The sequence below is a fragment of the Netta rufina genome, assembly GCF_964035555.1.
Source record: "Netta rufina genome assembly, chromosome: 12".
Classification (NCBI taxonomy): domain Eukaryota; kingdom Metazoa; phylum Chordata; class Aves; order Anseriformes; family Anatidae; genus Netta; species Netta rufina.
The window spans coordinates 18,606,648-18,634,442 of NC_140135.1; the positions used below are offsets into that span (position 1 = coordinate 18,606,648).

The following is a 27,795-nucleotide window of genomic DNA, read 5'->3' on the forward strand; positions in this document are numbered from 1 at the left end:
TGAATTGTGCGTGAGTTGTGTGACTCTTGCTCCAGTGACTGGGAGAAATTTTAGATTGTTCTGATGTACAATTTCAGCAAGAAAAATCTTGACTTTTACAGCAATACAAAATTTTTAGCCCTCTCTTCTAACATTCGTGAATTGAACACAGACTTGAGTTCTGTTGTACAGTTTGTTGCTTGGCCCATTTAAAAAAAAAAAATCAGAACTTGATTTATTTTCTTTTAACATCAGATCAGGCTCTTAGATGCTGTCTTCTTGTTTACACAGCTTTCACAGAGAGAGGAAATCACTAACTATATGAGTAGATTGGTTGGGATTTTTTGTTTCCCTTAAAGTACCCAGAAACATCTAAAAAATCTTTTTCCATTCTACAAGAAGATGAACAAATATTCCTTTATTGACTAATGCTTTCAGTAGACCATTTATTGGTCAGAAATGTTGCTCCACTGAAATTCTAAGTCTTTTCTGGTGGGATTGAATAGAAAAATATGGCATGACTTAAGGGAACAGTAAAAAGAGACGCATTCTTCTCAGTTAGACCACAGCAGTAGCGCTGAATGATGGACATTTGATCTCGGCTCATCCTGGTATGCCGGAGATTACATCACTAGACTAACAGACGTGATTTAAGCCGGGCTGGAGACAGCATGTATCAGGCTGATTGAGAACAGAGTCAGAATCGGGCTGGATTTCCTCTTTGACAAAGTGGTTTCCTGCATGTCCCTGTGGAAGGTACCAACAGGAGTTTCTGGTGAAGTTTATGCTGAGAACATTTCCTGAGATACAACGGGGACTTGAACAGACAGTTCTGCCTCTTAGAATTTTTAGGTAATGTTTAAAATCATGTTCTGTTTGAATGCAAAAATCCTGGCTGGTATGTGAAAATTTACATTTGCAAATATCTGCTTCTTAACATCTTTATTTCTACTCTTTCTCTCTCATAAGTCACCAGCATTCAAGAAGTGAACAAGCAAGATAGTGATAAGGTTTCAGAATAAGTGCAATTTTCTGCCTACATCTGTCTGTAATGTTCCCAGCTCCTACAAACTGTCACTGCTAAGATTCTTCCTTCCCCAGAGTTTATTAAGTATGAAGTTTGGCTCCAGTCATGCTTTCCAACATACCAAATGGGGGCCTCTTATCAGGCTTTAATATTTCCAGCACCAGCCTAATTTGCTGAAGAAGTTAAAGTTCTTTCAAATGATGCTTCCTTAGACATTTAAAAATGTAAAAGTAAACCTGGAATATTTTTTCAAGATAGTTTATCAGTATCACCCATAAGTTATATTCCAGGAAAAATTCTGTTGTACATCTGTAATATACTCAAATTGCTGGAACTTGAAGTGGCTGAAATATGTTTATAACATGACTGAAAGTTTGAAAACAATTAACCACACAACAGAGGAAAAAGCTTTTTCTTATTTTTGTGCATTATGTTTTCTCTTTGTTGTCTTGAGGTGTTTGATTAGTTTAAGAGTGAAAAGAAAATATAAGAAACTGGATTTCCAAGGCAGGAAGCAAAGAAAAAAAACAGTTTTTCCTGTTGACATACTTGCTATTTAATGCTGCAACCCCTACAGTGCTTCTGGGCGTTGACATGCTAGCAACGTAATTCCATTGCCGTGCTTGAGGGTCCCATCTTTCTACAGTATTAAGGTAACTCCATCCATCATGGCCACCAACAGCATACATTGGTCCTTCAAGCATTGCTACTCCTTAAAAGATAGAATTAGGAACGGATTACAGTATCTAATAATTACACTGATCAATAAAGTATTAACTTCATACTTTAAATCCCTGTATACAGATAAGCAATTTCAGCTAGTATTAAACTATCTAAAAGCAGCCTTGTCATTTAGCAGAATAAATAAGTATAAACAAAATACTTTATATACAGTATTTTTCAGAATAAGCATTATCTTTTGCCTGAAGATCAGAAGAAAGTTGTTTCAGTTCTGATGTTCTCAGAATTTTCTCTCTTCCAATTCTGTTGACCTTGTTCTGAATTGAGTTTGAGCCCCTACATGAGAAATAATGCTATTCTATCAAAGAAAAACAAAGATTGAGCCAGGCAATGAAAAAAAAAATGTCCAACATAACTACATATCCCTTACTCTGATCTGAAGCTCTGTAATCCTGCCAGCATGAAGCCCGTGCGGGTGGGTATCTGGCTGGCCTTACAGGCTACAGTACCATAACATTTTAATGCCTCTAAGTGGAACTCACTTTGGGATAAGAGTAGGCTTGTATTTGTTGGCCTTGAGGGACAGGAGAGTAAGCTTGGCTCTCTCTGCAAAGCTGTCTGTGGACACATCCTGTGTTACTGCCCTTTTCTCAGCAAGAAGGGGTTTGGTGCCTTCCCTTTGCTAAGCTGCTGCTTTTGCTGTCATTTCCTTACTTTGTTAGATAAGGCAAAATGTTTGAATCTGTCTGCTTAAAAGTTGTCTGAATACAAGTTTTCAGCCTTAAGTATGCATGGCCTGATTTATATTTTTTTTTCAAATGTGCTACTCTCCACAAAATCACACTGAAACCAATAAGCGCAAGGCAGCTTTGCAAATTGAACTGATAAATAGAAGACTAACTTTGGGCACTCATTTTACTGCTGCAACCTACTTGTTGGGTAGAATTATGCCCCTGCAGCTGGTAATTATAAAGACTATAGTCTGTTTTGTCTTTTTTTTTTTTTTTCCATTTACTACTTACTCCTATTTGTTTTTATTAATTTGACAGACTTATTGGAAAGAACTTAACACTATAATTTATCCCCTAAGTGGTGGAGAAGGTACTATAGGCCACAAACTAAGGTTTATCGAATAACTGGATCAGTCTTTTTGTGTTATTCATTAAAATAAAAATATTCTATGTCATTTTAACTTACTATAACGATTTTGAGCCAATACCTTTTTCTATTAGTGTAAATGAAGCCGGCCTTTCTCATAAGATCTGTGCAAATAAATCATTCAGAAATTGTCATATTCCCTCCCATAGTCTCCTTAATGTTAAACTTGTTCTTATTTTTCATTGTTCCAGCAATGCACTTGACATTTCATATACTTTATTCACTGTGAATAATAATATTAAGGATTACTGGGCAATAAAGACCCATAACTACCAAGCTATGGCAGAGCTCTTTAAAACTCTTGTAATTACAACATTAAAATTAGTGAAGTTGCACTTACTTCCTTACAGCAATATTTTCTTCAATGTGAGTAGTTATCTGATCTGATTTTCAGAAATGTTAGGTACCCATGGGCTTAACTTAGTCATAATTTTCTAAAACTGTAAATCAGGCTGTTACTGTATTGCAAGCAGATACCTTCACCACTGAATTAGAAGAGTCAATTATTTTCACCATTGCTTGTATTTGGAATTTTCTAAAAACAAAATTAACTCTGGAAGTCCAGTGCAAGTTGGGTAAATGCTTGCATATGTCACTGTCATAAAATTATGTCACTGTCATAAAATTATGGTAAAGGGCAACTCTGTCTTTGAAAAATAGCTTCTACGCATGTTGCTGCATGTTACTGAATGCTTTGAAATTTATGTCAGCTACATTTGTGTAAATTAAAATCACTTGTATGTGATCAAAAGTATTTACAAAGAAGCAGCACCTCTTACCTAAGCCATGTCTGTGTGTTGACATAGGAGGCATTATAGTCCAAACTTTGGTGATAGGGTTGAAACATTCAACAATATTTGAAGTTTTCAGACCATCTCTTCCTCCCACAATATAGAGCTTGTTGTCAATTACTGCAACTCCGAACTGTAATCGTCTACCATTCATGGTACCAATTTGTATCCAACTATTAGTCCTAAGGTCATATTTTTCAATTGTAGTTGTGCCTGTTGAAGACAGAAGTATTGTACAATGTACGAAAACCATGAACTGATCAGTATCCAGTAGTCAGTAGCTGGTCCATCTCAAAATATTATTCAACTTCAGAAGATTGAAATTCTGTGTGCGGACTCTTACTGCATCTTTTACTGAGAACTTCAATTACAAAGTGTGAACCTAGTGAGAAAGCTGCATTATTAATTCCATGCTTATATGATTGTCAAACATATGGGAATAAACCAGGGGCAAGAAGAGGCAGAATTACATGCCAGCTCATTTTTTAACACTGGAAATTTGAAGATAAGTTAAATCTGTTAGTCATTTGAGTACCATGAGGATAGTTGGTTTTTGTTTGTTTGTTTTAATTCTTTATGAGTATGGTGCCTCACAACTATATACTCTTTAGGCATGCCTGTGCTTAAACCATTAGTGCTATCAAAAACTAAATGTATCCATGACTCTGTCTGTCTTAGGCAGGCATCTTCATGGATAGCTTGGATGTTTTCCTTTTCACAATGGAGACAGGCAGAAGGCTGACTTCTGCGTGAGTAAGCACTTGTTTCCTACAGGTAGCTTCCTTGAGGTTCACCTTTGCAGCAGCTGTGCAATAAATGCTTGCCTGCTGTAATACAGAAGCTGTATTTTCAATTCTTCCAGGTCACTGAACTTCTAGTAATGTTTTTACTGCAACTATTCATAAGGCCCTAACTCCCTGCCGTTTAATACTGACACTTTTACATGTGCTGGCTCCTGTCAGTCACTCTGCAGCTGTAATTGGTCCTGTGAGAGCTGATTTAGCACAACGAGGAGATGGCTGAGCAACGACTAAGGTAGGAAGAGGCAATTACCAGTTGCACACACAGTACACACTGGAGCTCAGCTTCAGTTCAGCTGAAGGCAACCAGATGAGAAAAACAGAGATGATTTCCTGCCTGTTCCTTGACTGGGATTTGAGACTAGAGAAGTAGTATTTTGAGAACTACAATAGAAAGTTTGTGGATAAATAGTTTCTAACAGCAAAACAACCATGCAGTAATGCAGAGAAGAAAGGTAGTGTTTGCTTTAGATAAGTTTTCACAAGTAGAACCTGGTACAGGTGACCTGCTGCGTTCAACAAGCTTAGTGAAATAAGAGCTTATCTCGATATCTTCCCCCCCCCCCCATATGCCTTTCCAGATGCATAGACTGGAAAAAAAAACCTACCACATCTACCAGCAATAAATGAAAAAAAAAATTTTACTTTTTCCCTCTCCTGTCTTCTTTCATTCTGCACAAGTGAATTTCTTTTACTGTTTTTTTTTTTAATTATTTTTTTTCTCCATTTTGGTAGTATGTTTGCTCTTCTTTGCTTTGATTCTCTCATTTATTTTATGCTAATATATGAGTGCCCCAAAGTTCTCAGCTTCAAAAGAAATCAAAGAAATAGCTTACATAAGTAAAAAAAAAAAAAAAAAATACATTAAGGTGTACAGTGTGTTCATACCCTGTAGGCTGCAATTTTTACAGAGGTTTGAAAGGTAATGTGGTTTAGGCATGTTCACATTTTCAAAATACTAGCCCAAGAGTGGTTCTTTGATCTTCTCTTGATCATTTGAAGTTGAGGTTTGACTTCATATACCACCTGAGATAAGCACAAAGCCAAACTTGGCACTCTCAGAGAGTTCTTCTTTTCTTAATCACAGAAGGCACAGTATTGCCAGAGGTGGTAGTTACTCCCTTCTCAGAGATGTTCTTCTAGTGCTTCGTAGTCTCTTAGGTGCTGTTTCCTTTATCTTGCAATCCAGCACAGGCTCAAGGTATGAGTCAGAGATATAGAGGACAGCAGGGAGGAGAGGAAGTGCTGTTCTTAACCATCAAAAGGCAAAAGTTCAAACAACTGGCTTTATTCCAAGGTAATAAGTAAAAGAGGCACAGGAAGTAGAGATGTTGACTGAAATAGCCCTTTCTTTGTATAAACTTTACTGTGAAGACCTATTAGAAAATTTTATTCTTATTTCTAAGAATAGTGTAGTTTAAAGATAACCTTGAGTTCTTGGTTGATTTATATATTTCATAAAAAAAAAAAAAATAATAATCAGTAGTGCTAATAAAACTACACTAGTTGCTATGGCTTAACTTCATTTTGGTGAATTGTCATAAGAATTAATGTTTTCTCTTCATGTTGTGATGGTGATGAATGTGTATTTTGTATTTAATTTAATTGCATGGGATAGTAAGGTAGCACTGCAAGATGTCTTATATAGGAAACATTAGTCATCAGCAACTTTTTCCAAACCGTGAAATGGATTAGTTTCTTTGTGAGTCTATTAATAGTAAACTCACACAGCTAAAAGTAATACTGTTCAGCAAGTTGCTAGACTTTAAACTAATTACAGTTCTTTGGCATGAAGCAGTGGATTCCTATAGAAAATAATTTAATATACTTCATAGTAAATAGAATAGTGTCATTTGTAAAGTTGTAAACTGGTTGCAGTTGTGAAAATCAAATCATAAAAAATTGAATACATTTATAACATTTAACTTTCAACTACAAACTTGAAGAAAATTCTATACACAGTCCTGAAAAAAGATGCACATATTTTGCACTTGTGAAAAAGTGCAAATGTTTTCAATTTCAATTTTTTTTTTTAACATATTGATAACTCTAGTTTAGAGCTGCTAAATATTCAGTAATAATTTTTGGTTTTATTTTTCCCTAAAAATTTTTTCCAGTCTTCTAACTTTTGTTAAAAAATGGAGCACACTGGAATAACATTAAATATTTCTTCAAATATTTTGAATGTTATTTGTTTCTTCTGATTTGTAAAGCCAAACTGCATGCAAAAATTCTTAGAAAACTCTGAATTTTAAAATCACAATTCAAATCAAACTTTAGTTTGAACTTCAAGCTGTACGTATATAATTTAGAAACATGATTCCTGCAAGGAGGAACATCTAAAATGCAAGATTGTTTTCTATATTTTTTTTCCTCTTTTTCATCCTTAAATTGCTGTTTTCCTAGTAGAAATCTTTCAAAGATTGTTTTTTATTCCCCTTGTGTCTGTAGTACAATTAATTAACACAATTAAACAAATATCCAAACTTACCTTTAGTGGCATCCATACCTCCTACAGCATAAAGTGCACCCACTGTAGACTTTCTAGGCTTAGTTCGAGGGCTCTGCATCATGGACCGTCTTTCTGGTAGAAGGTGGTATTTCATAGCCTCCATAAGAAGTTTCTGACACTCTAGGTCGTCTGCAAACATTGGACTATTTTCTAGATCAGCTAGTAACTAAGAAATGAGAAGTTATGATCTTATGTATATCTAAATCATTACAAGTTGTATGTACTTTATCAATTAAAACATTTGTACCTACAAACACTCATTTTCAGTTCACCTCACCCAAGCTTTGCTGTAAATTCTGCTTTAATGCCAGTAAAAAAGCATAAGGGTAGTAACTAACTAAATGTTTAAATGTGAGCCTTTTGCTTTTTTTTTTTTTTTTTTCCAAAAACATTTTTCTGACTTTTAGAAATGACTTCTGACTTTTAGAAAAGTTTAAAATTGCAAATGGAAACTGCTCCCTATGAATGTAAATGTCCTTTTGATGTGAGTGCAAGCAAACCTAATGCTAGACATCCCTCATAATATTGGAATATATTAAACAAGGTGTACATTTAAGAATAAATATATATGGTATTTTGATGTTTAACCCAAAGTTGATTACTTGCAGCTTCACTCATCAATAAAATAAAGGTAGATTTCTGACAGTGTTGTTCCTACTCCTGTTTTTCTGATGAGATAGTCCTCTGTGACACAGATCCAACAGTGTCAGCTTGCTATAAAACAGTATGTCCATCTCTGCCACTTTTTTGATGAACTATCTCTTTCAGTCTGAAAAGACAAGTAATGTCAATGCTCAGCAATAATCTAGACCCCATTGTTTTTGTTTACTTTTTGCAGTAATAAAAGGTAAGTATTGTGTCTTATCAGTCCTGCCGTTTGGTAAGTCTAAATAAATGTCTTCACATGATAACAAATTGCTATGTTATTAGAGGACAAAATGCTCCCCAGGAAAGAAACACTCTCCTTTGGAGATACCATTAGACTGCTATGTTTATAAAGGTAGTTGTGAGCCCAATAATTACATTTCTATTGTGCAACTTCTTTTCATCTCTCTTCACAAACAATAAACATACCTATAGAGTTAACAAAATAATTATAATTATTTAAAAAGAAGCCCAAACCAGCACTTATGTACAGATTTTTTTTTCTGTCTAACTGATGCTTGAGGCAAGTGTTTCAGTTGTTAGTTAAATCCCCTGTTAGCCCCTCACTTCCATACCTGAGGTGGAAGTAGAGGCAGCCTAATATAAGAAAGAAGCATTCCTAGGTCTCGTTGTCGATTTTGCAAATCATGCCTCACCCACATCATTAGCGCCTGGAATATGGCTTCTTCATCAGGAACATTGATGTCATCGCTAGACAGGAGCTTTGCAATCTCATTAGCAGGGAGTAAAAGAAATTCCTGGTTTTTAATAACTTCTGTGAAGTGTTCCTGAAAATAAAAAACAATAGGCTTCAGTACAGTCATGATTTTCACACCTTGAAGTAACTTTTCCTTACATAGTGTTAAGGCTTTGCATATACTGTATTTCTGTATATTTATACTGTTTTTTTTTGCACTAGGGTGTAGGGAAATGTAATATATATTCTAATTATCATTGAATTCTCTTCCATCATTTAAGGGGAAATTTTGTTTTTTCTTTTCTACCTTCCTGTTGTAGAACTGAAGAACAATGATCATTGTTACCACTACCATGCTGCATCTGTCAGGCTTTTTGTCAGTATATCCCATCAGGTTTTGCTACTGGCAGTTTTGTCCATTAATGTGATCTTAATACTTTAGCTTAATAGCAACACAATTTGAAGATACATCATATATCTTAAGAATGGTAAGTGGGCTTTCAAATTAACTAGTTTGTATAGCTTGTGTTACAATCAGATTTCCAAGTTTTGAATTGTGTTCAAACCTTGCAGTTCTTTTCTGACAGGCTGTTCCAGGTGTTGACTATATGTCTACATTGTCTACAGCAGAAAATTTAGGGAAATTAAACTTGATTTTCTAACAATTTTTACAGCAATTTAACAAATTTTATGGCAATTGAAAATTGGACAAGTCCTGAGAAAGGGGTCTCAGTCTCTAGTCTGTTGGTGAGAAAAAATGCCAAATCCAGAAATAGACGTGAATATAAAATCAAAGAATTATTTTTCATAAAAAATATTACATTGTACGGTCCAGTAAAGCAATATTAGAATTGATACTGAAATATGGTTTCAGTCATCATAATTCAGTATGAAGTATGTTTGCTTGTGTTAATTCCAAAGGAGAAAAAAATATATATATTTTTAAAGTTACAGAGAACTGCATCTTGGAATTTATGTATATATTTGAAATATTAATTTCCATCTATGTACCTGGAAGACATGTATCTTATTTGGAAACCACATTGAAGTAGGGCAGATGAAGAAATTTTAGTAACTGATATTTGTATTATTTATTTTCAGTAGTCTCAGCTTTCTGTAATTCTTCTCAAGAGAATTAAGAATGCACATATAGAAGTATCAGTGATTAAAAGGTACGTTGACTTTACTCTGTTATGCACATCCTGCTTTAATATTTTGTGACATTCAGAGAATAGGAACAGGAAGGCCAGTTCACATTTAGTTACAAATATAGCACAAGATGTTTATCAGAACAAGCTCTATCTGCATGAAAAGATCCTAGGCAGGAAACTGTTAATACTTTCCATCAATGGCTGAAGTAATTGAAAGGGAAGGCTTCCATTGTGCTTGTTTTCATTGAATGGATGTGGTGTTTATAGCTGATTATCTTCTGAAAATGTTTAAATGTTACCAGTTTATTGGGATGGTCTCTATATTTACACTCTGTCTTTATAGTCTTTCCCCAAAGGTACACATTTTGAGGTGGTTGAAGTTGGCATGAATCAAACCAGAACGTTTCCTTTATCCTCTTCCACAACACCTTGTATGTGTGCATTGTTACAATCTCTTGTTTTCAAGAGTCTTTTGAGAATCAGTTCAGGGGGTTAAAAGAAATTTTTCTTTAAGCTTATTTCAAAGAGGTGCAGATTTTCCTCTTCTGTGTTAGTAGCTGAAAGCATGGTAGGTGGTTTTATGACAATGCCAGGTCCTCTTTCATTGCAGCATCCTCAATCTGTGCTGAACACAAGATGCAGGAAGTAGTTCTAGAAGTGGGAATGCTCCCAGCTGTTTTCAGGAAGACTGTGTAAAGCCTTTACGCACAGTACTAATACATTAGATAGTGTTCTTAAAGACCCAACTGTCATTTCTTTAACACACAGACTTAAAAAATAGTAAAAGTCTAATTTCTGGGGAAGACTGAGGGTTTCAAATAATAATACAAAATATATATATATATTGAAAAAGTTCCTCTCATTATCTGACATTAATAACTGTATGATTTTATCTCATTTTTGCGGAAATCTGTGGATTTAAAGTGGTTAAAGTTGATAGCCACATGGCTGGGACTGGTGGAACAAAAGAGGCAGCAGAGAGGAGAAGTTCCTGGTTTGGGCTCAGAGCTTATAATGGTATGGAGCAGCAAGGACAATGCTATTATGTAAAGGCTGAGTGAACCTCTATCTTACATGCCCTTTTTTCAAACTTTAAAATATAAAAGGAATCTAGATAGCTGCTAAACAAACCATTCATTAGTATGACAGGAAGGAGCACAACTGGTGCCCTCATTCTGCACATGCCACTCTCACTTACTTCAGCATGTGGAAGCGCACAATCTCTTGCTGGAATGCTCTCAGCATTACGAAGCCTCTAAACTGGTTTTGACATACTACGCTAATATTTCAAGCATAAATCTGCCATGTGTCTCCTAACGAGTAGTTCTTTTTATATCTATTTAGCTGTAGCAGTTGTTATTCTTTTTATGTTTAAAGATGCTATAGCACATCTTGTTGCCCTGAATATTTATCCCTTGATTTGGTTTCACAGCAAGCTATCTTGCTTCTCTGTTTCCCAAGCTCTGAATATTCATTTCTTGCTTTGAGCCAGAGGAGATTATGCTCCAGTCAGGGATGTGCTTCTTTTTAGCGTTCCAGATCTTTCCCACGCATTCTTTATTTTGGCTTTTTTTTTGTGTACCTCACCTTGTAATCAGCTTTAGATTTTTCTTTGTATTGAATTAAAAACATATAAATGCACCACTGCTGTTTTCCTTTTGACATTATCCATACTAAGGCATGGATTTTTTGCATGGGAAGAAATACATGCAAATCATACTGCAAATTTAAGTTCAATAAGTATGGCAAAATTCTGAAACAGGAAACAGAACTGAACATTTGGTTTCCTCAATGCGCCCTTCTCTCCTTCCAATAATTCTGTAGTAGTCACAGTTCTTAAATTTCTCTTTGGAGGCTGAGGTGATCAGAGATGTCCTCGGGTCAGGGACTGTGCAGAGTCGACCCTGCCAGAGCAGGAGGAGCACAGCCACTGTATCACTCTTGGAGAGCACAGCAGCCCAAAGTCCCTCTGCTTCACCAAAGCCCATATATTTTCCAGGAGAGTACTCATGCTCTCTGTTAACATTATAGTCATGAAACAGTTAGGTTATTTATCTTACCATAGTGTATGTGTGTGCCACCTTCAAGAGCTCTGTGCAGCCCTGTGCATCTCCAAAAGAGCGAATCCCCAGGCAGTTGGAAGGATGAAGCTGCTTCATGAGGAAATTGCAGCATACCTCAATGACCTGGGATAGCTGGAGAAGACAAGCTGCAGCTAGCAAACTTTCTATAGTGTCTTCTTTTAACTCTAGAATACCTGTGCAATTTACATGTAGGGAAAAAATACAAGTTTTCAGTCATTTTCTTTGTAACTTTATTTACTTGCAAGCTTCCTGGTATCTATTTTTTCTGCTTCTCTGAAAAAAAAAAATTTGAAAAGTGCCCTGTGATTCACAGACTCATTTTCATTTTTTACTGAAGGAATCTTTAAACTTGTCTTAACAGACTTAAAGGATTTAGTGAATTTTGAATATAGTGATTGGAACATTTTTAACAGTGTTAGATCTGATTTTACATGAAAAAACATTGAAACAAAGACAAAGATGTGATTAGAGAAAAACCTTTCCCAAAATTCACATATAAATTAATGAAAAATGTACTATAAGTTTTAACTGCACATAAGAACTTTAGTATCAATAGTTATAGCTAGGAAATGCCAACAGTAAGTTCATGTGGGAAACCGGATTTTTTCTGTCATATATTGTACATTAAAATTTTAATGAGATGATTATATGATGTGAGAATTTTGTTATGTTCATAGATTGGAAGTTGTTCATTTAAAAAGATCTTATATTCTTCATGCTTGGTGGATACTTTAATTCCCTAATTGATACACAGCATTAAAAATCTACTCTGAAAAAAATGAACTGACTTTTAATGACTTTTTTTATGAATCTTTTTTTTTCCCCAAAAACGTTCTATCGTTCTAATTGCCTCAGAAGCATTAATTTCTCTTCCAGCTTTCTCTGTGAAGGGATGATACACACCATCTCCGTTTAACAGATGGAGAAGGATGGTAAAGAGAGATTATATTCAAAATTAACATCAGAGTAGAACTACAAGAGGTTTCTTGTCCAAAGTTCTGTTCTGATTTACTCCGGTAGAATATGTAAAAAATTCTGAAAGTTATAGCTCTCATCTCCTCTGAAAGTCACATTTATATTTCATTATCTTAAAAGAAAGTAGCCTTCAGTGTAGAAGTGTAGCTTGTTAATATTACTTGAAAATCTATGACACAGGCAGTAGGAAAGTTCGGTTTTCCATAGCAGTTTTAACACAGTCCCATCTCTTCCCGATGCCCCTTGCTTTGGAACTTGAATAATACATTCTAATTTCTGCAAGAAATGAGAAAGGTCTGGCATGGTGCCAAAGCAAGCAATGTTTGCATTTGGTTTTCATTATACCAAACAGTGTGATTACTGAATGAGAGCATAAAGATAAAACATTACATGTTCTTGTAAATAAAGGTTGCAATATAATGTACTTGTATGAAAGAGGGAATCCTCATTTCATGATCAAATTTACAATATTTCATAGATTTTATAGACTGGCATTTGTTTTTGTAGAAAATTTGCTTTTGTTCTTGTATATATTTTTGTTTGTTTGTTTTTTACTTAAGTAAACTGAAAGAGTTGAAATTTAATTGAGTGGGATGATTTCTAGATATATGTAGATAATAAGCATCCCACCTCTCAGCTTTCTTGTGCTTCTACTAATCTATTTCCTTGGGTAATACGTGCTAATTCAATGCTATAATATCATGGTTTTATGCAAGTTGTACAGAATTCCCTCCTGCCTGTGTTTATCCCCTTGTTTGTACGTACAAACACATAAAGGGCCTATTCTGTGTATAGAAACTTCTGTTTCCAATCTGGGTTGCAGATGGCTTATCTTTCTTGAGATTTGTCTCGTTACACGAGTCAAGATTTATAAACTCCCTGACCTAGCAAGTGAAGTCTTCTATATTTAACATTCATGCTAATACCCCTATAGCACATATAATAGGGTCTTTGTTAGAATTTAAACATTACTATTATAATTATTCTAACTCCTTTTAAATTATTATACAAATACTGATATATGGGTGCCATCCCTGGCAATGGCAAGGGGTTGAAACTAGATGATCTTTAAAGGTCCCTTCCAATCTAAACCATCCTATGATTCAACAAAATACCTATAGTATGTCTTCCAACCTCCCTGTCTTCATATGGAAATTGTGTTATTCCATTCAAAATTTATATAATAACACAGTGTTTTTGATCTACAACAGTTTTCCGTGTTCAGTAATGTTCAGTATGAAAGGAATTTCACGGTTCTCTGACTTCATCTTTTTGGTTATGTGGCTCAACGATTTGGATCCAGCAATATTGGGATAAATGTTGAAAAATGGGAAAAGAAAGCAAAGAATGTATTCTACACAGTATTCTGGTACTTTAAAATAAAATATTTGAATTTCATTAGGGTACAATCTCAATAATTTTTCAAGAGAAGATAAGTAAATATATTTAGAATATGGTGGCACTTTCTTATGGCAAAAGTTGTTCTACTCATCACTGATAGTGATGAAACAATCCTGTTTTCTTCTAATGGTTCCTGCTCAAGAACCTTGAGTGAGCCAAATAGGTGCCAACCAGGCAGGCCATTTCTATAGCTACCCATGATGTGAAAGTTCATACCTCCCTTCCCTGTGTCACCATATGGGGTGAGCAACAGGCAAAATATGTTCTTCTCTCATAAAAATTCCTAAAATAATTTATATCTAGTTAGAGAAAGATGATACCCTACAAGCATTTGTCACATCTTTTTTTATCTTCTAGAACAAGTTATTTTAGCTTCATGTATTCATACTTATCTTCCTTCAAAACATGGATTATTTTAGTAAAACAGTAATATTTGTTCATCTTCTCTAGAGAAAGTCTTACATCCTACATGCATGACCTACACAGTTGTTTATGTACTAGTATAAAATGGAAGAAGTGAAAATTATGTATTCATTAAATAGTTTATATCTTCCTTTACAACTGTGATGTGGATAATGGAGGAAAAATTACCTGTGTAGGCATAGCGAACCAAAGCTTTCAGGGCATCTGGGTCTACTCCTTCCATCTTGATCTCCTCTTGTTTTGCTTCACGCACATCATTAGTAAACATGGCAGCAAAATAATCGGACACTGCACTGAGAACCAACCTTGAAATAGAACCATTTTAGGAGGACTGCAAATTACTTCATAATCTCAATAACGAGCATGAAATTGACAATTAGTATATATTAAATGGTGTGTGCAATAGAAACATTTCCTTTAACATAGAATTTGAGTGATTCAGTGAGCAATAAAGTTAAAAGGTAATTAATAAACTAATTTTTTTCCATAGTGCTGGTTTGGGCAGTTTATCTTCACTGACCTCACTGTAGTTTGACAGCAGCAAGAAAGGAAGATGGCAGCATCTGTGGGTCATATTTGAATCTCTTTTATTCAAAATAATGAATACAAAAATGATCGCATCATTTTATTCCAATCTTAGTTGATGTCCCAGTTATAGTAACTATTTATTCATAACAGGCAGGGTAGGCATACCTTTTCCTAGTGTTTGGAAATTTCAGACTTTGAAGCCATGTAAACAAAAGTGGAATGTGTACCTGTGAGCTGGAATCTTTTGGTCTCCAACTATGAGAAGAACATCACACAACTGCTTCTGCTGCAGGTAACTTTCCATTTTGCGGAAAGTTTGCTCTGCGTGGTTTGTAGAGTGGAAATACTCGTCAGAGCCATTGGCATTCATTCCAAGCAGTGAACTGCTGGTCGTTGATAGCCTGCAAGGGAAAGAGGCACTGTAATGGCTGCAGTGTTGTAAGCACTGATTATGCTCTTTACATAATTTTAGTTTAAATAGCATTAAATACATTTTTACAATTATAAAGCTCTTATGATCCTCTTATTATGCCTTCTTCAATTTGTTTCTGTTTGATGTTTGTAAGTTTTCATTTGTAGGCTGCTTATAAATTCTAGGGTCAATGAAAGAAAAAAAAAAAAGTTATACTGAGGTTGTGGTCCTGAGTTTTCTACTTCATATCCAGGATACGTGTTCAGGAGGCATTGTTTGCACAGCATTGCTGTGTGATAAATGCAGCCTACTAATCATGCACCGACAGGAAACATGAAAAACAAACTTATTTTACTGTGATACTAATATCTAAAATATCTTGAGGTATGATATTTTGGATGTTGTATGTCGTCAGGTCTTATTTCTACTTCTCTCCATACTTTATACTTTAAAATTATATTACTAAACAGTAAGAAATCAGAATACAATTTGAAAACTACTGTATAATTGTAGACAAATTACCAAACAAAAAGCTGATGAAATCAGAAAATTATACTGCCTCTAGAACCTGAATGCAAATAACAAACTAATTTCTTGCCTTTTCATGGAAATGTACATTATAATTATACTCCTCCTATTCTGGAATCCTCTTAGCATTTATATAATTTTTATGGATATTTGTACAAGATTTCTGTTCTAAAGCATCATTCCTTACTGCCTTTTAATATGGATCATGATGCACATTGAAATCTTTTTGATACCTTCTTAAAAAAGTATATATTTTTATATTAATCTGTTCATAGTAAGATAGTAATTTGTTGATATATCTGTATCACATATCTTGAAAATGCTGTAATCCATGACACTATTTTAGTTATATTTTTAGAAAAACGTTTTCTCCTTTTACAATATTATTAAAACCTAAAGCACCTCTTTTTTAAATCACAAGACCAGCTAGGAAATAGTGGAAGCTGTTTGACTAAATATACTGATTGTCTTTGATACTGTTAATGCATATGCATAAGTCATTAGGAGCGATAAAATCTCTTCATGAAATTAAAGTATTAAAATCTAGCAGAGTACTAGATTGTGTTACAATGGAACATTTAGTCTAGAAAATACAGAAATTAAAATTGGGTGAATCAGTAATATAATCAGAAAATAGAGATAAATTAGATCGTATACTTTCAAAGATCATAAATCATTAAATAGCTAATCAGGATTCAAGGGGAATAATTAGAAATCAAATTATATGTAATCTTGAATTGAGACCAGTAGAGTTTTCTGTCTCCTCTGTGTTACAGGAGAGTTACAGAATGTCAGTGTCTTTCTGAATGGTACAAAAAAAAAAAAAAAAAAAGTCAGCATTGGTGTGACCACTGTATGTCTATGTTTTTCCAGGTATATATATATTTTTTTTTTCCATCTTAAATTCCATCAATTCAAAGGTCTTTGGATTTTTGTATTGCAATTACTGACATTCCACAGGCTGTTTGCAATATGGCATCTTTGAAGCACTGGTATGTTGAAACCTTCAGATACCCAGTGCGTTTGGTACATTTCAGGTGCACCTGAGTACAGTGTAGTCAGTGTGGCGTGGCTCTGCCAGACTCACTGGATGTGTAAGATCACTGACAGTCTGCACAGATGCATGATTTCTGGTATAACTGAGGTTTATCAGTCCTGAGATGTATGCATATGTGGGAACAGCAGAGCTGATGCATTTCAAAAACATTGCACATATGCCCAGTGTGTGCACACATATTTTTCTCTGGATAATCTGAGATTATATTGATATTAAAAAATATCTTAATATTTTCTAAATAATGCAATAAACTTCCTATCTTTCTTGTGAAGCTTTGTTACAATTTCCAATGTTTGTTTTGTTGTTGTTGTTGTTTTAAGAAAAAAGGGGCAAACCAAGTTCACCTATAATGTGCGTCCTTTGTAGTTTACAGCTTACGAAAATTAATTTGTCTCAGTGAGTTTAATGACTATACTTTTTGTTTGTTTTTCTTCAATGCTGCATTGAAAATGAAGAAGCTGCAAAATTGGATTATATGCTCATTAGTTTTGCAACAGCTATTTAGTGCCAAATATACACTCTGTAACATTTGTGTTTTGCTATTTACATCTTAAGCTTTCTTTCAAGCTTTCCTGAAAATTATTTAAAAATATATATATATATTGTGTGAGATTTGTTATATCCACCTTTAGTACTGCAAAGTACTAAAGTACTGTTCTATTACATCTCACTTATACTTGATGTTTGCAGAATTCAACCATAGTAATACTCACCCATCCCTATTGCAAATGGACAGAGCCAGTTTCTGGAAATACATAATTTCCTATAGTGTGTATGCATTTGTGAGCAGAGCAGTCATTTTCATGTTGCAAAGATTTACAAGCTTAAAGTCTAATCATTTTGTTCAGTCCTGGATACATTTTTTTTTTCTCATTTCTCATGATATTTGTTTATTCCCCTCCATGGATCACTGATATGCAGACAACTCAAATACTGAGCTTCAAAATATATCACTGGGGAGGAAAAAACACAGTGAACTATATAGAAGACAGAGGTTAAAGTATCTTGAAGAAAGAAATCAGTAAAAGTATCATTGAGTCTGATGCTTTCATGTTGAAGTAAAATCAGAGATGCTATGGACAAAGATACAAAAGTACAAAGATAGGTAAGCTGTCTGCAGATGTGTTAGTTTGAATATGTCTACTTGTCATATCTTGTTCTAGGAGAACTCAACACATTAAGAGAACTCAAGGTCCATGTAAACCTATTCAGAAGCATGTAGAAGATAGAGAAGTGGTTGTTTTCTATAAAATGGGTACAAGTTTAAGCAAGCAAGATCTGAAGTCTATTAATAATAATATTTATAGTAATAACATTTCCAGTATATTAGTCCTATGATGACCAAGGAACTAAATTTCCAATTAGTCAGGAGGGAAAAATATTACTAAAGAGATTTGAAGAACCAGAAACTCAAGTTGCTTAATGCCATCTTTGTGTTAGTGTTGACTAGGATTCTGAGATGTGTTAACATTATGAACGCTAATATTAAGAACTTAAGAACTCGGATTAGCCTGAAGAGAATGGAGGTAAATTTATACTTAAATGATTTCTAAGTAACTGAGCTGTATGAATTTCTTCTTGGCTAGAGAGACAATTGAAATAAATTCAGAGTTTTCCCATAAAGATTTGTGAAGGATAATGAAAATACAGTGCTATTCCTTAAAAGAAGAAAAATTAAATTGTCAAGCAGACTGTATAAACTGAAAACTTGAAAAAGTAATCAAAAAATGTTAACTATCTAGATGGTAACAAGGAAATAAATACCAGCCAGCATGGCTGTTCAGAACGAATCATGTCATAGCAGTTTTTTTACTGACAAGATAACAAAGCTTACTGGGAGAAAAACATTAGGTGTCAGAAATCATCTTGACTTTTGGATGACTTTTAACAATATTTCACATGACATTTTCAAAATCAAGCTTGGGTGGCATGTTTTAAGTGTAATAAATGTAAGAGATATGAACAACTTGTATAGGCGCACTCAAAACTTTATTGGGGATTCACTTTCAAAGTCAGATGTTCTGAATGCATTGCCTGTGAATTCTGCTTCTCATGCTACTCTGTATTTTTATTACAGATAAGTACATGATAGAAATAGAGTATAAACATCACATTGGTATAAGATAGCAAGTTGGAAACTTTTGGGGAACAGAATTTAAAAATTGAAGGTGCCATCTTTGCTTTAGGCATTATTGAATTTCATGCAAATTTTTACTTTTCAAAGACCTGCTTACATTTACATGAGTAATTATCTGACTGAAATACAGGACAAGAAAAGAGAGTTGAGGTAACAGCTAGATTGTAATGGATCCCAATGAAGCTGTTACTCAGAAATGGTGATGTGGAGGGAAAACTTCATGTCTCCTTTGGTCAGGGGAATGGATATGACAAGTTTTGTGGCTCATTCCAGGCCTGTCTTCTACAATTCTTTAAATTTTTGAATTATGTTAAAATAATTTTCTGTCTTCGTAAAATACTCTTCATTAATCACTATGGCACTATTCATTAATCAGTTTATAAATGTGAAATTCACTTTTCATCATTATTTAATTATAACATGATAAAACATACTTTCTATTTAATTGTTGAGTCCATTTTTAAATTCAGTATGATCTTAAAGTGCCTCATTATATGTGCCTATGGCCAAAGTCCAGAAACAAAACTTGACGATTAGGAAGCTTAGATGCATAATATTGCATGAAAAAAAAAAAAAAAAAAAAAAAAAAAAAACAGGTGATGAAATGAAATATTTGAATTTCTTGTTCTTGATAAGGCTATTATTTATATTTTTATAGTGACCACTTCCCTGTTATATATTTGTTGCATGTACCTGCTTTAAAATTTGTGGAATCCAGTTCAGTTAACAGTGTCACTTTCAGCTTTTGATTTTGGGTCACGCTACTTCTGAATGGTAGGTCACACCAGCCATCAACAGCAAACTAAATACCAGTTAGAGACATTAATAACAGACACAAGACATCCTAAGGACTTTATCACAGTTTAAAACACCAATGTGATGTCTGTTCTGAGGTTTATTAAATGTGCTTTAGTAGTGACAAGGCATTAGACAAAACTGCAACTTCATCAATTCAGTTTGTTTGTGCAGCGATATCTACAATGCAACTCATCTTTTTTTTTTTTTTTTTTACTCATTTGTTTCTGCTTATTCAAGAAAACTGCTGTCAACCCCCACATAGGCAGACTCTTTCCTGCTCAGCTGCTTGAGCTATAACTCTCTCTCGGGCAATGTTGTGAGGCTGGAGATTGAGATGCTATTTTCCTATGCCAAATCATAGGAACCCAGCAACTGTTAGAGATACCCTACATCAGCTGGCTGAAAAATAAATAAGTAAAATATTTCAATTAGGAAGCCATTTCTGAACAAAGCATAAAAGAATGCTAAAGTCAATGCACCTGTACTAAGTGCTTGCTGATAATATGCCAATCAGTAGTCATCCAAACCTCTGTCTTAATATTTCTACTGCAATTGTCTCCTTTATTATTTGCTGTTTGTAAATATAACAGCTAAATATTGCATTAAATTTTAGGGTATGGGTCAAAATCTTTGATCCAAAAGAATGTGGAAGATTGTACTACATTGATGACAGTAGTAATATTAACATGCAATAAATAACAGAAAATGATGTAGCAAAGGAAGACATAAGCAACTGCAATGTTATAATGACTTAAGTTATAGAGAGACTGCTGACTTCTAACCCATCTAAATAGAAACTTCAAACTGACAATCCCACATTAGAACCTTGAGCTCTAAAAACAGGCTGTTTTTAACAGCCTAACTCTTCTCAGTTAGAATTAGTTAAAATAACTTCTTCCATTTACAATTGCAGGTATAAATGTGTTTATGAGATTTTGTTCCTGAGTTTTGGGGTTCAGTTTTGAAAAATTTTCAGCAACTTTTTGCAGAACCATTCAGATGTTTCCACAGACATTAAAGTAAGGAGCCAACTGGCCTCCACTTCTCTTCCCACAGAATGACAGTTTGGCCATGCACTGTGTCCCATTGCCCTCTGGTTTTCCTCAGAGCACCCATGCTGCCTTCCCAACTAGGAAGGAGTGCAGCTCTTCTGGGAGCAAAATCTACAGCTACGAGATGCCCAGAGTGCAATAGGCTGACCATGGATGTTTCTAGTGAGACAGTATGCATTGTTCAATTCACTGAAAGGACTGTAGAAGCAGAAGTCGGAAACTCTTCCTTCTGTTATTTGATAGCCATTGGACAACACAGTTTAACTAGGGATTTTATCACAATGATCTGCCAGTGTCAAAATTTGTAATATAGTAGGCATTTTCAAATTAACGATTTTCTTCCTGATTCAGACTAATCTGAATATGAAAGTTTACTATAAATATTATAATGGTGTGCATTAAGAACACCTACTTCCATAGCATGAGACACTTTCATAAACATTGAAGCTGTACCAATATCTAAACAGTCTGGAGAGCACATTGGGGGTACATCCAGGGATGTTTTATTATAAAAGATATATGTCTATATTCAAAGATGAAGTGACTGTATCAGAAAAATCATTTAAATTAATGCTATCTCAAATCATCATTCAAGATCATTATCTTCCAGAATTAACATTGTACTCATTTCCATTATGTAATAGAGAATAATAACCAAGTGAAATGTTTCAGGTAAAAATACGTGAGTATATATGTATATTACTATATTAAAATTAACCTTTGCTCTGATAATGCCAAATGTGTTGGCATTGGACAAGAAATTCAGTCAGGCTGCTTACTTCTTGCTCAAATTTCATGTAGCTAGTGATAATATTTTTAGGTAATTTAATAGCATCTTCCTAAAGGACAAAAAATGATGTGACTAGAAGGCATTATTTCAAGTTGTCAAAATGTACAAAATGAAAAGTAATGACTAAATTCCGGACATGAGCTGGTGGCATTTTTATTTATAGAGGACATAAAAAAAATTACAAGCCAAGGGCAACAAATTTTGTTTAAATCCAAGCACGACTAAGGCCAGATGAAACTAATTAGGTTCATGTTTCTTACTTCATTAAGCACCTTTCAGAAAGACTCCTGATGGGAGATATTTTGGGTAAGAAGACCTGCTTTATGCTATCCCCTCTCATTGCTTTTAGCAAAATAAAACAAAGGGGGAGCTTAGAACATGTGGATAAAATGCAAATATTAATATATATATATATATATATTATATGAGGATATTTAACAGATCGGTCTCAAAGATGCTGTTGATTTTTCTTTCTCTCTAAGTCAGGATGAACAAAATGTTTATACCTCTCTTCTCATCTGTATCTCAGGATTAAGAGAGGATTCAACAAGTAAGTGATTAAAACCAAAATCACCTACTTTGGGTATTGGCTATTGACTTCATGCTGGAAGAAATTGTTACTGTGAGCAGTATATTGACCTTATTCTGTGATGTTAGGATCCTATGACTCCTGGCAATTTGAAGTACTGGAAGGAGGTAATAATATATTTAATGAGGATTTCAGCTGGAGAGTAAAAATTTTTTAAGTAGATTTATGTAAAAATGTTCTCTATTAGCTTCTTCGTGTTCTAAGGTTTTCCAGAGGGCATTTATCAGGAGAGGGTGGAATTGTGCAGAAAAGAGTATTTAACCAATTAAAATACTTGTTTATATACAATTAGGAACAAAATATAATAATATAAAACACTTCATTTTGAAGTGTTTTCCAAAGAAATTAGTTCTGGCTTAGCTACTCAATGTGAAATGGAGCATCAAAAAGGCAAAGCAGAAATGCAGATCCTAAGCAAAGCTCTGACTGTATGACACAAGATGCGTTAACTTTTGAGAACCGTTGCCTGAGGTACCTTCTACCCTGCCACTGTGATAGATCATGGGAAAGAAGATCACACCAAGTAAACACAAGAAAAAAACAGTGCACTTGCCTTTCTTTCTTGATGTGAGTTTACAAATCACCTTAATATATTGCAAGTCTTTCCTCTTTTGAGCCAAATAGTCTGTTAGAAATCAGTCTTGCATTTGAGAAAGAGTATTTGGAGTATAGGAAAACTGAAAAAATCTCTGAAACAGTTTACAGAATAAATTAACAGATGAGAAAGTTAGGAGTCTAGAAATCAATTTATTTTTTCAAAATTATTTTAAAATATGGTATTGGCTGAAAGTCACTTACTAGAAAGGATTTTTTAAAATTGCGGTTTTTACAATCAACTTATTTATGAAATGTCATAGCAATAGCCATTGAAAGTGAAATAATAGACTTCCCATTAATTATTTGATATACAAGGCACAATAAAGGATGTTTTAGGAATTGTATGTACTTAAAAGATAACACCTTGGAAAACGGACAGATAAGGTATTTAACTGAAGTATTCTTCAAAATATATAAGGCAACACTTCCACATTCCAGATGAAGAATAAAAGCAGTTCAGTAGACTGCTAGTAAATATATCCATGACTTAGTGTTCTTGGTCTTTACACAGTGTGATCTTAACAGACCACACTGTCCTCCAGTCCTAACTTGGTTCTTCTACTAATGGTGCTAAATTCAGTTTTGAATTCACTGTAATGCTAAGTGAAACAGTTTAAGGAAGCTTTAATTTAAACAGCTAACTAGTCATTGAGCTACATATTGAATTCCTCTAAAGAGGAAGTAAGAGACACATCTGGCACATCTGTGGGATCTCATGGGAACTTCATGCTGAGAAACTTTATTGGTCTGTTGTTGAATCAAACCACTCTACATTTCTTTTATAGATGAATTTGGCATCATTTAAGTGAATGAAAAAACAAATGAGGACAAAAAATTATTTCTGACTTATATATCCTTATTCCTTTCCATACTTTTTTCACTGCTTCATTGCATTGTGATTGAAGAGTCTGACCACAAGGCTGTAACTTCCCAGGAAGCTGTCTTACACGGCTTGTAAATCCACTATGACAAGATTTGTCAAGAGACTGATTTGGCTGTCCTGCCAGATAATTTTACTAGGTCAAGCGTCTCAGACAGAGATCAAAAGTCCTAAGCCACAATACTAGCATGTAGAATTGTGGGATTTATTTTTAAGTTCATCACATAGAAAGGAATGTCCTTATGTCCCTTTGTGTAGTTTTCTGTAAGCTGAATGACAACCAGGTGTATGGTAAGCAACCTTCAGTGAATGTCCTACGTGAGAGTCAAAATCATGACTTGGAACAAGCATTTCAGTCTTTATATGCTTTTAACAAAGTATTAATGCTACAATATGCATGTTTGATTTAAAACTCTTCAAATAATCTTAGTTCAATGTTTACATATGTTTTGAGTTACAGTTTATGACTCAGAAAAGAAGTACAGGATTCTCCAGAGTATTGAACAAAATAGAGGACTTTCTGCAGAAAGCTGTAGTGTGATGGCCAAAATAACTGATGGTTTTCATTTCTCTGATTAAATTACTTTGTAGCAAGAATCAATTTCTGCCTCTTTCCAACCAAGTCTAAACAAATTTTGGTGATGCTAAAACCATACAAATGTCTGACCTATATTAAGGTCACTGAGAGCTTAGTACTGTTGGCACACACAGGCAGTAGGTCACTGCAAGAACAGTAACTCAGGCCACTACAAAAGAAAAATAGAAAAGTCAGAAGGGAAAACCATAGCTATAGATTTATATTTTTGCTGTTCTTCCCTTCCAGAGCTCCATTCAAATTTCGTATATTGTTGACTCCCTTTATCACCTCTCTTACATGACCACTTGGGCAGGAGGTGAAAGATATTTGTCTAGATTATGGATATGGATCCAAGTGCTCTGCCTTCACTTGGGGCTGTGTTTGTCTAGTTAATGCACACCCTGGAAGAGGTGCTAGTAGAAAAGATCTGAGCCTCCTGCCTGCTCAACACAGTGGCCTGTGAGCCTCTGATTGCAGCAGACTGCAACTGTTCTCCAAGCTATCACCCACCTCAGGTCTAAAGAGGTAAAGGGAGTGTGCCAAATGCTGTGGCAGTAAATCCCGCTTTACTGTGGCAGTGAAGCTGATTATAATATGTATTTTGGCAAGTCACATCTGCCCTACAGTCCAAAGGGTGGGCCAGAATTGGTGTCACCAGACTTGCTCCTTACATTTTCAGAATGTATATGGTGCAGGCAAATCCTTTGCTCTAAATAGCCAACTATCTAAAATATGAACCAGAATTAATCAATGCTGAAGGTAATGTTTCCACAAACATCCTCAGTCTGGAAACAGAGATTTTTAATTACAAAGCATTTACTTTATCACAGCTGTCGTGGCGAAAAAAAAAAAAAAAAAAAAAAAAAAAAACAACTAACTTCCACCAAAGATACGGAACATGACTAAGATAAATTTACAGTGATATTTTTGTCTGCATGTGTGTATATGCTCATCTCTATTTCTTCACATTCTGAAATGGTATGACAAGGAGCCACAGAGCTTTCCTGAGCATCTGTGCTAAATGAACACTGTAAAAGAGGTTTCCCTAGCAACCCAAACCATATGTAATAGCTTAAAATAGCTTTTCTCCAAGTCCTAGGATTTCTTAGTGGTTTGCTCATGATTTCCATTTAAATCAAGGTATATTTTCCCAGTTCAAAAAGGTTGCTCATTTTCTCAACTTCTATTAAAATGAACAGGCTTTGAAAATGCTCGTCTTGCAAGAATGCATCCCTTCCTCTTGACTTCTAATTTATCAGGTAAACTGAAGCATAGCAAATGGTGGCAGTGGCTCTCCATTTTATCAAATGTATTCCCTTTATGTTTGCTGATCAAAACATTTAATTATAACTATACTGGTGGTCACTACTACCTGTTGTAATAGAAAACTTCTAGTTAAACTAGCAGTCTGATTTTTGTGATATTGTCATGAGATCTATATGCTATGTATGATATTATCATGAGAACTGCATACTATAATGCATCAATCTTAATATACACACATTGCAGTATGCATTTTAATAGCAGTTGTTAGGCAAATTATGGTGCTTGAAAAGACTGATTGGTTCTTACTGTGTTCCTAAGAGAACAGGTATCAAATGCCATCTTTAATATAAGCAAACTGTGATACCAAGAGCCTAAGAGATTTCTAAGTGAGTTTATGTAAGAAGGAAGAAACAAATCTGAGGTAGAACGCATGGTATTGATATTGAGTTCCTAATGCATCTAGTCATAAAGTCATACGTTTTAAAAGTTTGAGACAGACTGAGAGAGCTTGAATTTGGTTAAATCAACTTTTTATATATGGGTAAGATCTCTAGATTCTTGTCCAAAGATTTTCAAAACATGTGTAGCAAAACCAAAGAAAGAATGAGGTATCAGACATTAATTTCTTTTCCAATTAATATGTTTGTTTAGCCAAATGGGTTTTAGTTGAGAAAACAGTGAAGAAAACAATTAATATTGTTCTGTTTCATTTCTAAGTAAGATATCTTTGCATAACTGTAAAATCCAGCATGAGAAAGCAATACCCTATTTCTTGACAAAATGTTTTTTAAATTGTAACACCATGTAATATATTTTAACCTCAGATGAATATGGTGGCTACAAGGTAGGGTATTCCTTTACATTATTTTAATTATCTTTCTCTTACCTGTGAGCAGGAGACAGAGTTTTAGTGAATTATCCTTTCTCATCTTATAGAATAAAAACAGTTACTAAAATGAAGTGCAAGATGATTTATGCTATTAATTATTGGACAGGCAGAATTGTTGGAAAGAGTCAGGCCTTAAGTTCTTGTTTTATCTATTTTAGTTAGCTTTTAATTGAGTTTTCACTATTAAGCATTTCCTCTGAAAAGGGGAGAAAGAAAGGCACTGGGAGATTTGTTGTCACAACTGAGTGGGAAGTTCTGCCAGTGTGTCTGAGGATAGAGTCACGGAGGTGGGGGCTGATTTCACAGAGGAGAAAACTTTGCTGTGGACTTCTTTAGACATCATTTTTTAGTTTACTTCCTATAATCCCTTTTAGCTCTTCTCTGAATCTGGACAATCCTTCAGCTTCACTTTTGTATTTATTTAGTCTACATAACTACAGGTATTATATACAAATCATATTCTTTATCATACCACCTGGTACAGCGATTCTTTAAATATACTATGATTTTTCTTTTAGCTGAATGAGTTGGTATGTTTTGGGCCAAATCTGGCTATTTAACTACAACAAACAAATCCCTGTATTTCTTTAACTATGAAAGAGTTTAGTAGTGTTCCTTACTACAGTATTTCAAATAGTTCAAAGTAAACAAATCAGCCACAAAAAACTATGAAAATAAATTGTTCATTTCTTTCAAATTTCTGTCTATGGCTTTCAAATCAAGCAAACTTTCTCCCCTTTTCAAAGAATGTTTCAAAAATTTCCTGCTGATTTCACAATTGTATATGTTCAGTATGCAATTGAACTGTTGCACTGTAAAATCTGATCTGCATTGGTCACATGTGTTTAATCATCTGCTTTACTTCTTTTCTGGAGACATTAAGAAGTGATTTTAAGAGCAGTAATAACTCTTTAGGAAGTAATTTAACAGCTGTCTTTGCTGAGAACAAGCTGTATGGAGTGGAAATAAGAACATAACTGAATCATAAAGAAATTGTTTTGAAATTGATAGAATTGTTGTAGTTTCTTAAATTACTATTAAATGATATTTTTCTTTTGCCCATAATATTCATGTTTGAAAGCTATGCATGTCAAATGTAAGCCTATGTTCCAAGTTCCTCAAAAGATGTCATAGTAGAAGGAGAAAGCTGGAATATCTGCTGAGGAAGCCTTTGAGGAATATTGATTCTAATTCCTGTTCCAAGAGATCCTATATGAGGCAATAGTATCTGTTCAGTCCAAATGACTTCATTTGTTACTGCTCTTTACATTCCCCCATTGTCTGAAAAGTTCTATTCTCCTTTTGCAAGTTAGCAATTTCTGGGAAAAAGGCAAATCTGCTCTTTGGTACTAAGCCTGCATGAGATGCTGC

At 34.4% G+C, this 27,795-nt stretch overlaps 1 protein-coding gene across 1 annotated transcript in view; it reads right to left on the reverse strand.

Annotated features, from left to right (window-relative positions):
• KLHL4 (kelch like family member 4) overlaps window positions 1-27,795 on the reverse strand; it is a gene marked incomplete at both ends in the record, with an annotated part of 36,728 nt that overhangs the window by 2,551 nt on the left and 6,382 nt on the right. Inside the window, 7 exons of the mRNA XM_084293836.1 lie at window positions 1,556-1,718; window positions 3,625-3,849; window positions 6,928-7,114; window positions 8,169-8,381; window positions 11,502-11,698; window positions 14,493-14,629; window positions 15,080-15,253. Of these exons, the coding sequence (XP_084149962.1) occupies window positions 1,556-1,718; window positions 3,625-3,849; window positions 6,928-7,114; window positions 8,169-8,381; window positions 11,502-11,698; window positions 14,493-14,629; window positions 15,080-15,253 (1,296 nt within the window). The remainder of the gene's footprint in view (window positions 1-1,555; window positions 1,719-3,624; window positions 3,850-6,927; window positions 7,115-8,168; window positions 8,382-11,501; window positions 11,699-14,492; window positions 14,630-15,079; window positions 15,254-27,795) is intronic.